The sequence below is a fragment of the Desmodus rotundus genome, chromosome 3 (genome assembly GCF_022682495.2).
Source record: "Desmodus rotundus isolate HL8 chromosome 3, HLdesRot8A.1, whole genome shotgun sequence".
NCBI classification, from domain to species: Eukaryota; Metazoa; Chordata; class Mammalia; order Chiroptera; family Phyllostomidae; genus Desmodus; species Desmodus rotundus.
Window position 1 is genome coordinate 68,519,247 of NC_071389.1, and position 13,033 is coordinate 68,532,279.

Here is a 13,033-nt window from a genome sequence, read left to right on the forward strand (position 1 = left end):
CTTATAATAACTAGACCCTAGCTATAATGAAAAATTGATTCATTGAAATTCTATAGATCTTTCCATTGTGGCCTTATACCTCAGAGAAATTGTTCACTTTTTCTTTAAGAATTTATTTATTTATTTTTAGACAGAGGGGAAGGGAGGGAGAAAGAAAGAGAAATATCAATGTCTGGTTGCCTCTCGTGCGCCCCCTACTGGGGACCTGGCCCACAACCCAGGCTTGTGCCCCAACTGGGAATTGAACCATTGACCCTTTGGTTCACAGGCTAGAGCTCAATCCACATTGTTAACTTTTTTTTGTGGTGTTTTAAATCACCATTAAACTTTTCACAACATTTGAAATAGAAAAATAATGAGTTAATCTCTATTAGAATGAGAATATCTTGACTGACACCACAGCTTCTTCCCTGCAAGGTAGTAGAAATTCATTTCTTTTTTTAAGAAATGGAACCTAATTCATCAAACTACTATAAGAATGACAACGAAGAAGAAAATTTGCTTGCAAATGTTGCTTCCTTAAGACATGAACTGAAGATAACAGAATGGAGTTTGCAGAATTTAGGGGAAGAGTTATCCAGGTACGTAAGGAAAGTCACATAGAATTCAGAGTATGACTTTAATTTATGAATGTAAAATGTATGGATATTATTATTAATTTTTAAGATTTTATTTATTTATTTTTAGAGAGAGGAAAGGAGAAAGAGAGGGAGAGAAACATCAATGTGTGGTTGCCTTTTGAGCGCCCCCAACTGGGGACCTGGCCCACAACTCAGGCATGTGCCCTGACTGGGAATTGATATGGGCACCCCTTGTTTCATGGGCCAGTGGCGCTCAGTCCACTGAGCCACACCAGCCAGGGCTGGATTTTATTATTATTGTGTTTCTAATATGTCTCTAGAATAGGAAATAATGTCTTATAATTTTGAATATAACTCAGTTTAGGAAGACAAATATTAGAGAATCATTTACATATTATGAAAACACTTTATAGATATAAAGACAATATAAAATACATATTTTGGGCTTTATTCACTATTTCTGTGACTGCTTTTTGAAAAGTTATTCTAGCATAGAAGCTCTAGAAATACTAGATTGTTAGTTTAAAATTAATTATGTTTTATTTAAAAATTTAGTTGAAGCATTGCCTTAAGTTCATAAGTGTGAATCTGACTTTTCAGCAGCAGTTCTTACTTAATGTATGGAAATTTGGATTGAATTCATAAACTGTTTAAGAACTAAAACAATTTTTTTTCTTTTTTCTCCAGTGTCAGTCCAAGTGAAAATTCTGATTATGCCTCTAATCCCTCAAGGTCTGAAAGGCTGATTCTGGAAGATCTTTCTCAGCCTAGCCATCTTGGACTTTCGAATTACTCACCTTATAAAAAAGTTTATAAAATGCCCAGTAGCATTTCTGATTTTCAAAAACAACCAAGAGATAAGGTTATTATTTTTAGACCTTTCTACTTAAAAGTGATTTAGTTTTTGACCTACTTAAAATACTTTTTTCTTTGAGTTTTTTTCTTTAAAACATGCCTTATGCATGTTTTACATAGTCTTTTACTATAGTGCTCAAGACTTGTTGAATTTAAATTTAAATATAATGGTTCTTGTTTCATCTTAAGAAAGTAGTTAATTTGGTGTATCATTATATTTTTAAACTTTTGTATTTATTGCTTTTTGAAATTGTCTTATTTTCTCAAATAAATTATAACCCCTTGATTTTAGTACTATACCATGTATATATTAGGTGATCAATTATTTATTAAGTGGTTAAAAAATACTTACTGTTTAACCTGGATCAGGGTGATATGTTGACAGCATGACATTTATTCTTCTTTCATTATCCCTAAATTTTGTGGATGATCTTAGATATCTTCTCCTGGAACTTAATCTCTCTCTTCCTCTTTCTTACTTAGTCATATTATCTACCCGTCTTTCTTACTCAACTCTTTTATGTCCCTTTCCACTCTTCTTCCTGTTGTTTATTACCCCAACGTCAGCACAAATGTACACGCACTGTTACACATGCACATCGTGATGTTTTTTGGTAAAAATTTGCTATAACTATTTCAGAAAGCCAACAATTGAGAGGCTTTCTTTAAGTAAGGAAGCTGCATAATAAAGCTGTATGACTGAGCCTACATTTTGGAAAATGAATTTAAATTCCGTATCTACAAAGATTATTTCATTCTGGGAAATTTGATCTCTTATCCTAATTCAAATAGCTGATTATTTTTTCATCATATTTATGCCTTAATTGAAATCATTTTGTTTTACCCTAAGGGAAATCAAAAGACCAATGACAAATTGGAGGGGAAAAAATATTGGTAATGCCTATTAAAGACAAAGGGCCAATCTCTTTAATATGTAAAGAGCTCCTAAAAAGAAGAAAAGATTACCAACCCCTGTATAAGGAAAAATAAGGAAAAGACATGTATGGAAAGGAAATTAAAATGATCTCCAAACAAATAAAAAGATGTTCAGTCTTACTCATAAGAGAAAATAACAATGAAACTATACCTATGTACCATTTCTTACCTAACAGATTATTAAACATCTAGATGTTTGGTACTGTTTTGTTGATAGAATTAGGGACAAATAGGTACTCTTGGCTGTAGGTCCATTGCTGGTAGAAATGCAAAATCATACAATCAGTATGGGGAGGCATTTTTTAATGTTTGCCCAAATCACCAATGTGTTTACCCTTGACTGATAAATCCCATTTCTAGAAAATGATCCTTGGGGTACTCATGCCTAAGGATAAAATGAGACATTGTTTCTCTTAACAAATCTCAAGTGTTCAGTAATAGGGAATTGGTGGGGTAAACATGCAATAGACACTACAGCAGATGAAGAAAAAAATCCTTAAGTTCATTTTGGAGAGATTGCCAGGTTGTATCATTTAATTGAAAAATGCTACAAAATGATAAATAGTCATCCCTTGGAATCCTTGGGGGATTGGTTTCAGGATACCTTGCAGATACCAAAATCTGCAGATGCTAATGTACCTTATATAAAATGGTACAGTATTTGCACATAACCTATGCACGTCCATATACTTTAAATCTAGATTATTTACAATACCTAATACAATGTAAATGCTGTGTGAACAGTTGTATTGTTTAGGGAATAAGGACAAAAAAGTTTATGTATTGAGTATAGACACAAATATTGTAGACCTAAATACATTGTACATATTAGCAAATAGGTAACTTATTTTTTCCCAAATATATATTAAATTATATTTTATTGATTATGCTATTAGAGTTGTCCCTATTTTTGTCTCTTTGCCTCCTTCCACCCAGCTGTCCCCTACTCCCTCAGGCAATTCCCACACCATTGTTCATGTCCATGGGTCATATGTGTAAGTTCTTTGGCTGTTCCATTTCTTATATGATAATTTATATTCCCAATGCTTTTCTATAACTACTTACTTGTACTTAATCCCCTCATCCCTTCACCTGTTCTCCCCCACCCCCTCCAATCTGACAACCATAAAAATGTTCTCTGTGTCCATGATTGTGTCGCTGTTCTTGTTTGCTTAGCTCGTTTTTTAGATTCAATTTTTGATAGATATGTATTACCATTTTATCGTTCATAGTCTTGAGCTTTTTCTTAAACAAGTCCCTTTTACATTTCATAAAATAATGATTCAGTGATGATGAACTCCTTCAGATTTTTCTTGTTGGGGTTTTCTTTATCTGCCCTTCAATGCTAAATGATAGCTTTGCTGGGTAGAGCTATCTTGGCTGTAGGTCCCTGCTTTTCATGACTGAATATTTCTTGCCATCCTTTCTAGCCTGCACGGTTTCTTTTGAGAAATCAGCTGGCAGTCTTATGGGAACTCCCCTGAAAGTAACTAACTTCTCTTGTTGCTTTTAACATTCTCTCTTTGTCTTTAACCTTTGGCATTTTAATCATGATTTGTCTTGCAGTGGGCCTCTTTGTATCCATCTTGTTTGGGCCTCTCTGTGCTTCCTGGACTTGGATGTCTGTTTTCGTCAGCAAATTAGTAAAGTTTTCTTTCATTACTTTTTCAAATAGATTTCCAATTTCTTGCTCTTTCTCTTCTCCTCCCAGCACCCTTATAATATGACTATTGGAATGCTTGAAGTTGTCCTAGAGGCTACTTACCCTATATTCGTTTTTTTGTATTCTCTTCTGCATGGTTGTTTTTTTTGCTTCCTATGTTCCAAATCATTAATTTGATTCTTGGCTTCATCCACTCTACTGTTGTTTCCCTGTACATTGTTTTTTATTTCACTTAGTGAATCCTTCATTTCTGACTGGATCTTTTTTATGCAGTTGAGGTTCTCACTAAGTTCCTTGAGCATCCTTATAACCAGAGCTTTGAACTCTGCATCTGACAGATTGCTTATCTCCATTTTGTTTAGTTCTTTTTCTGGAGTTTTGATCTCTTCTTCCATTTGGGCCATGTTTCTTTGTCTCCTCCTTTTGGCAGCATCCCTGTGTTTATTTCTATATACTAGGTTGAACTGCTATGACTCCATGTCTTGGTAGTGTGGCTTAATGTAGTAGGTGCCTTGTAGGGTCCAGTGGCACACACTACCCTATCACCCAAGCTGTTTCCATGAAGTGCACCATCCCTGTGGGCCGAATACACCCTCCTCTTTTAGTTGAACCTTGATTGCTGTTGGCAGGTCAATAGGAGGGATTTACCCAGGGCATTCAGCTGCAAGGACTGGCTGTGAACACTGACCACTAACCTCCACCCTCTGTGGAGGATCAGCTCTGTAGGGGCAGGGTGGTGGTGCTCTGAAGTGGTCTGTAGCTGTCCACAGGGTGCACAGGCTCTAGGGTTTCCCAGGTGGTGCAGGCCAAGATCCACCCTGTTCTCTTTTTGCCTGGTACTACCCTGCATGAGCTATAAAGAAATCTGAGATGGCTGTTATTTGTGCTGGGCTTAGGATTCACAGGAGAAGCTAAACTGTGAATCAAGCCTGGCTGCTGCTAGTGCTGGGCCTAGGGTCACTTAGCAAGATGTGTGGGGTGGGGAGGCTATGAGGCTCACTGAGGCTTGCTGTTGCCTGTTTGATAGGATTTAGAAAGTTGTGAAGGTTGAGTCAAGACCAGCCATTCATACAGAAAAGTCACTGTTAATACTTTGAGTGTGCTGGTAGGTTAGGTCAGAACAGAATCTCATGGATCTCCAGGGCAGGGCAAACAGCGCCTAGTGATAGAGTCTCAGATATGGCACCCACCTGCCGTGTGTGCAGGTGGTGGGTACTTGGGGGGAGTTCAGAAAGGGACATTGGCCTCTGCCTGCCTTTCCTTCTGGGAGAAAGCTATCTCCCTGTTCTCATCTTGGTACCAGACACTTCAGCTTCTCCCTGTATGCCACTGGTGCCTTTCAAGCTGCTACCTCAGTGCTGGGGCTCAGAGGGAGTGAGTCTGATTAAGTCCATGTATGGGTTCTTTAAGAGGAACTGCTTGGGACTCCAGAAGTTTTTTCCCCTGACTAAATCCCTGCTGGTGTTTGTAGCCAGGAGTTATTGGTACTTATCTTCCTGGCAGTAGATCCCTGGGTTGGGGTGCCTGGCATGGGGCTGGGACTCCTCACTCCTGACATATCCCTCCCAAATTTTCATCCACCACACATGGGTGTGGGACGAGCCAGTTCTGCATCTCTGCCCCTCCTACCTGTCTGGATGGATGTGGTTTCTTTAATCCATAGTTGTCAGAATTCCATTCAATTTAATTTTTGACAGTTCTGGGTGATGGTTGTTCTATATTTTAGTTATAATTTTGATGTGTGTGTTTGAGGAGGTGAGCTGTGTTTACCTAAGCTGCCATCTTGACCAAAAGTCTTTTTCCGATATTTTTGATCCGTGGTTGGTTGACTCCATGGGTACAAAAGCTTTAGATATGGAGGGCTAACTCTGTATATTACAGGTGCTAAACACCAGGCCCATGGGCCAAATCCAGCCCTCCACCTTGTTTCTACCTGGTGGCAGTGCTGAGCTATCGCTTAATTGTTAAGGAGTAGTTACATTTATACAGTCCTAAAATTATATTTGGCCCTTTGAAGGCAACCGTGAGGCTGATGTGGCTCCCGGTGAAAATGAGTTTGACACCCCTGCTATATAGTATGCTAGTTTTTACATTAGGCAGCGAGAGCGTGCTTAATTTGTGTTGCTTGCATATGCATGTGGAAACACTAGAGAGGCTAGGTTTAACTAAGACTCTAAGTGAATAACTCCTATATAAGGTGTTTACTCTTTTTTGCTGTATGAGTGGTGTTAAAAATTTATAAATGAGAAACTTATAAAACTGGGTATGTAAGTATTAAATACGAGTGTGAGATTTCTTTTGTATACCTTTTATATAGTTTTAACTTTTGAACTACATAATGTTATTAAAAAATAATCAGGTTTTGAAAACCTCAACCCTCATGAAAATTAAAAATATAATTGTAAAATATATTTTCAAAAGTGTGTAATAGAAATATGTATACTGTTCAAAGAATATTTTATCTAATACTCATTGTTGGTGGACATTTGGGTTGTTTCTATTAATTGTCTCATGAATAGTGTAGTATGAATATTTTTATTTCTTCAGGTGCAAAAATAAAAAAGTTTCTGTCAGATTTATACCCAGAAGTAAAACCAGGCTTCAGCTTACTGGGTAATACTAAGAACTTTTCCAAAGTTCCAAGCTGTGCTTATTTATGTACATGTCCACCAGCAGTGGCAGAGTGCATGCTGGTTTTTCCACATCTCCTCACCAACTCTCAGTAAATATCTTAACTCATTTTTTTGAGCTACTTATTTTATAGATGATTATTTATCATCTATAAATTTTCCATTGATTACATATAAATGCTTACTGAACTAATCAAAATTGATCTTTTGCATTTTTCAGATATCGTTTTCATTGTCTACCCCCATGGATCAGGAGATCAAAAGTCTTCGAGAGAAACTTAATAAGCTTAGGCAACAGAATGCCTGTTTGGTGTCACAAAATCATTCTTTGATGACTAAAATAGAATCTGTCCACTTCGAATTAACACAGTCAAGAGCAAAAGTATGTTTCTCGAAGTGGTGACTATGCCAACAGAAAATCATTATAATCATATAAAGACTTATAATTAGAAAAATATTCCTTGTATTGCTTTAATGTATTATGTATAGTTGTTATGATAACATAGTATCAATATGTTATGGAATCGATTTTATATGAATTTAGTATCTGAAAATGATTCAGGGAAACTTGTATTGTCTCTGTATTTAGGTAAGTCAGAACTTTTAAAATCTTAAGATTACCAATTTGTGTGGTTTTATTATACAAAGGAAATAGGAATTATTTATCTTTTTTCAAAAAATTACATTTGTTGAAAACTTCTTTAAAAAAAAAGAAAACTTTAAAAATAGAAAAAAGAAGATGCAGAAAGATCACCCATTTCCACCATATAGGCTGTCTTATTTGTTTTAGGTATCTGTGCTTGAATCTGCACAACAACAGGCAGCCAATGTTCCAATCTTAGAAGAACAGATTATAAATTTGGAAGCAGAAGTTTCAGCCCAAGATAAAGTTTTGAGGTAAGTAGAATTTTGTAGCTTTAAAATTTTTATTTCCTACTTCTGCCTTTTGATATGTCTTGTTACATCTTGTTCTATGCCCCAATAAATCTGTAGTGGGCTATTGGAACGATTTCTTTTTTTAAAAAATATTTTATTTATTTATATATAGAGAAAGGGAGGGAGAGATGGAGAGAGACATCAATGTGTGGTTGCCTCTCGAGCACCCCCAACTGTGGGGACCTGGCCTGCAACCCAGACACGTGCCCTGACTGGGAATTGAACTGGTGACCCTTTGGTTTGCAGGCCAGTGTTCACCCACTGAGCCACATCAGCCAGGGCTAATGTTTTCAATCTGTGTTCAGTCCATCATAACTCCTCTTGGCTACAGGATGCATGCAGTATACGGGGACTGAAAAAAGAATAAATCTAAGTTGAGATGCTTATTTACATGTTTTTATTAAATATGAACTAGTTCATTTCTTGTCCTGCATAGTACTATATACCCAGTATTCAATGAGAGTTCGAGAAATACAATGCAAGGAATAAGACAATATATAATTTATCTTGTTTTGCTTTGAAATGAGAAATACATACATACTAAATAGTACATTACTCCATTTTAATGACTCTCAAAGTTTCTGGGACCAGCAATATTAGCATCATTTAGGAACTTGTTAGAAATGCAAATCTCAGGTCCTGTTGAATACTTACTGAATCATAAACTGTGAGAAGTGGGACCCAGAAATCTTACGGGTTTTTTTAAAGATTTCATTTATTTATTTGTAGAGAGAGGGAAGGGGAGGGAGAGAGACGGAGATAAACGCTGATGAGAGAAACATTGATGTGAGAAACATTGATTGGCTACCTTTCACACTGGCCCTGAAATGGGGAGGCAGGGTGGGGACTGAATCTGCAACCTAGGTATGTGCCCTGCCTGGGAATTGAACCAGCAACCTTTTGCTTTATGGGACCAACTGAGCCATACTGATTAGGGAGAAATCTTATGTTTTAACAAGTCCTGTAAATGATTCAGATGTACACTAAAGTTGTCTTTCATGACCATCAGAATTTTGTAATTTTCTTTGTTATACATATTTTATGTTTAGTTCTAGGTATTACATATTTTTGGTTGTGAATTTGTTCTTTTGTTCATTGATAGTATATGGGAAGGCTACTGCTTTTCTGTAATATAATTGTTTTGTAATTAGACTATTTGTCATATTCTTTTATTGTCTAATAATGTTTCATTTGATTTTCTTGGATTTTCCAGGTAGCTAATGATATCGGTAAAAAAAGAATATTTTGTCTTTTTCATATATTTATACTTAACTACATTTTCATTTTTGCTTTTTTTCAACTGTCAGGAAAAAAATCATTGGATATAGAGGTGATAACAGTCATTCTAACCTAGACACTAAACTATATTGCAATGCTCTTAGTCTCTGACCGTGAAATATAAGTTATATATTTATAATTTGATGGAAGTGCTCTTTAATTCCTTACTAAAACTTAGTTGGTAAATGATAAGTATGCCTTTTTTCTCTAATATTCATTTCTCTCAACTCAGTGGTTTAAACTAACAGAATTCCTAATACTGAACTATTTTTGCATACTGGCATAATCTCTTTAATAACCTTTATTTTGTAGAGAGGCAGAAGATAAATTGGAGCAGAGTCAGAAAATGGTGATTGAAAAGGAACAGAGTTTGCAGAAGTCCCAAGAGGAATGTATAAAGTTGAAGGTGGACTTACTTGAACAAAGTAAACAAGGAAAGAGGTATGTGTTTTTAAAGGAAGTAATTTTTTTTTTGGCAAGGGATAAAAGAATATACTACCTATTTAAAATTCTAGCTAAGTTTTGAAGTGAAAAAATTTGCAGAAATTTGGCAATAGAATGACTTGATTTTCTTTTTCATCCATTTTGATTTTTATTTTCCATTAAAATGTTCATGTGTAGATTTTATGTTACTGGCATTGTTGACTGGGATTAATTTCTAGTAGTCTGATATATCAGTGTAATGATATTTATTTCTGAAATTACGTTGCATGACTTACATAAAATTCATGAGAAAATGTCTTTGGGTCTTCCTCGGGGAATACATAAGTAATGTAAAAATATCTATTTTATTTAAACCATATCTTAAGATAAAGTTTTTCAGGTAGCCAGACCCAGGAACCACTCATTGTGATTGTCATTTAACTTTTAAAATAATATTTAAAATGTTTTAGTTTATATTAGTGAGACCTTACAATATGATAATGTGATTATAACAACCTTTACATGGAGTAAAATCGTAATCTGTATTATGTTTTACAATAAAAATATTTAAAAATATATACTATGATATATAAATAAGGTTACAAAGAATATATTTTGAAAAGTTGTCATAAATAGGTTAAATATTTGTTTGCATTTGCACTTAAACTTTTAAAAACCTCTTACAACTCATTTGTAAGTCATTTTTCATTAAAATGGGTTTGGAAGAATATTATTCCATCAGCATTTGGTTATTCTATTTCCAGTTACAATATATATTTGGTAGGCGGTATTATTTAGTGGTTAATGATTAGGATTTGGAGTCAAATAGCCAGATTTTACCTCTCAGTGGCTGTGTTGCCATGGGCAAATGATCTAACCTTCCTGAATCTCATTTTGCATATCTGTTAAATCACGATAATATTGTCTTGGCTAGTAAACAACTTCCAATCAAGATGGAGGCATAGGTAGATAGGCTTTTCCTTCTTGGGCAACCACAAAAAGAATTACAACTAAATCTCAAAACAAATAACACCCAGAACTGTCAGAAGATTGAACTGTATGGAAGTCAACAACCAAGGATTTAAAGAAGCCACATTCATCTAAATGGGTAGGAGGGGCAGAGACTCAGAGACTGGGCAGAGAGGTGAGGAGATACAGCGTGGTGTGGAGAGGTGGTAGTGGCAGTGGAATGGGCACGGGTAGTCCCGCATTCACATATAGTGAATAGAAATCGGGAGGGATGCCTTGGGAGTGAGTGATCCCAGCCCCAGGCCAGACTGTACAGCCCAGGGTTCCAGTGCCAAGAAGGTAAATCTCCACAACTTCTGGCTGTAAAAACCATTGGGGTTTGGGAGCGGGGAGAAACTGCTGGATTTTCAGGAAACTCCACATAAAAGGCCTGCACTGTCTTAAAACATTCGCAAACCCACCTACTCTGGGATTCAGCACCAGGGCAAAAGCTGGAAAGGTGCCAGTGGAATACAGCGTGTGGATGAAGTGACTGGAAACAGGACAAGTACCAGGCTCATCTCTAGAAGCCAGGCAGCGGCACAATCCCCTCTCCAAGCCCTCCTCCCACATAGAACCACAAAGTGGTAAAGTGGGTTGCTGTAGCCTGGCTCTGCCACACACAATTTACAGATTCCTTTTTGACAATAGGCCACGCTACTAAAACAGGGAGTCAAAGCAGTTCCACATAATACACAGAAACAAACACAAGGAGCCTGCCAAATTGAGGAAACAAAGAAATATGGCCCAAATGAAAGAACAGAACAAAACTCCAGAAAAAGTACTAAATGAAACGGAGATAGCCAACCTGTCAGATGCAGAGTTCAAAACACTGGTGATCAGGATGCTCAAAGTACTCATTGAGTACGGCAACAGCATAATGAAGGTTACACTAAGTGAAATAAAGAAAAATCTACAGGGAACCAACAGTGAAGGGAAGGAAGGCAGGATTCAAATCAAAGATTTGGAACATAAGGAAGAAATAAACATTCAGCCAGAACAGAAAGAAGAAACAAGAATTTAAAAAATGAGGGTAGTATACGAAGACTCTGGGACATCTCCATACCTCCCAACATCAAAATCATAAGGATGTAGAAGGAGAAGAGGAAGAGCGAGAAATTGAAAACTTATTTGAAATAATAATGAAAGAAAATTTCCCTAATTTGGCAAAGGAAATAGACACAAAAGTCCAGGAAGCACAGAGTCCCAAACAAGTTGGACCCAAAGAGGAACACACCAAACACATCATAATTAAAATGCCAAATGTTAAAGATAGAGAGACAATCTTAAAAGCAGCAAGATAAAAGCAGAGAGTTACCTACAAAGGAGTTCCCATAAGACTATCAGCTGACTTCTCAAAAGAAACTTTTCAGGCAAGAAGTATTCAAAGTAATGAAAAGCAAGGACCGATATCCAAGATTACTCTATCCAGCAAAGCTATCACTTAGAGTGGAAGGACAGATAATATGCTTCCCAGACAAGGTAAAGCTAAAGGAATTCATCATCACCAGGCTATAATTATATGAAATGTTAAAGGGACTTACTTAATAAAAAGAGAATGAAAACTATGAACATTAAAAAGGCAACAAATTCAGAACTATCAACAACTGAATCTAAAAAAAAGAAAACAAACAATTAAGCAAACAACCAGAATAGGAACTAAATCATAGGTGTTGGAGATCATTTGGAGGAAAGAGGGATAATGGAGGAAAAGGTGCAGGGATTAAAAAGCATAATTGGTAGGTATAAAATAGGCAGGGGGATGTTAAGAATAGCATAGGAATGGGGAGAAAAGGCATACAACTGTAATTGAATAACAATAAAAATTAAAAAAAAAAAGAATAGCATAGGAATTTGTGAAGCTTATGAACTTATATTCGTGACCCATAGACATGAACTAAGCAAGGGAGATTGCTGGAGGAAAGGGGGAGACCGGGTGGAGAGGAACAAAAGGAGAAAAATTGGGACAACTGTAATAACACAATCAATAAAGTATACTAAAAAAAAGAATACCAGTAAAAAAGAAGATGTTATTGTCTTGTTCTTAAGTAATAAACACTAACAAATGTACTTTTTGTAAGTGTAAACTATTGAATATATGGTTAAATATTCTGAAATTCAGATTTATTCATATAAGCTTTTTGTACATAGTTATTTAAAATAGTAAGATAGTAATTCATGAAAATGTACAAAGGCAGTGCAAGTAGTTCTCTCTGTAAAACTTAAATTAGGTGGTTTTTTAGGGGAAAGTATTGACTTTGCTTTCACAAGGTAAGTGGGGATGGACATGGTCTGGACAGCATGTACAGAGGCATAGAAATATAAAAGAGTATCATTGCTGAAGAACACTAAGGAGTTTTATGTACTTAGAAATGGATAGGCGTAATAGAATATAAGGCAAGAAAGGCAGGCTTGATCCAGACTGTAAATAGCTTTTTGTGTTATGCCAAGGATTTGTATTTTAACCTGGAAAGCATAAATAGGCAATTAAGATTTTTAGGTAGAGGTGTGACTTTTGAAGAGCTAGAATGAATATTGACATTCTGTAAGTGAAAGATTGAAACCTTTGCAAAAATACTTTTTTGGGGTACAGAAGATTCATCGTAATGGATTAAAAAGCCTCTATAAAGGCAGGGGTTGTTTAGCTTTATGCTGTTTATAAGAGACATACCTAAATCATAAGGACACATAAAAGTTGAAAGCAGAGGGATGGAAAGATATAT

At 35.9% G+C, this 13,033-nt stretch overlaps 1 protein-coding gene across 1 annotated transcript in view; it reads left to right on the forward strand.

The window, feature by feature from the left end:
• CCDC18 (coiled-coil domain containing 18) overlaps positions 1-13,033 on the forward strand; it is a 111,181-nt gene that overhangs the window by 2,104 nt on the left and 96,044 nt on the right. The window contains exons 3-7 of the mRNA XM_045199515.2: positions 446-581; positions 1,269-1,443; positions 6,886-7,047; positions 7,456-7,562; positions 9,192-9,320. Coding sequence (XP_045055450.2) covers positions 448-581; positions 1,269-1,443; positions 6,886-7,047; positions 7,456-7,562; positions 9,192-9,320 — 707 coding nt within the window. The 5' untranslated portion in view covers positions 446-447. The remainder of the gene's footprint in view (positions 1-445; positions 582-1,268; positions 1,444-6,885; positions 7,048-7,455; positions 7,563-9,191; positions 9,321-13,033) is intronic.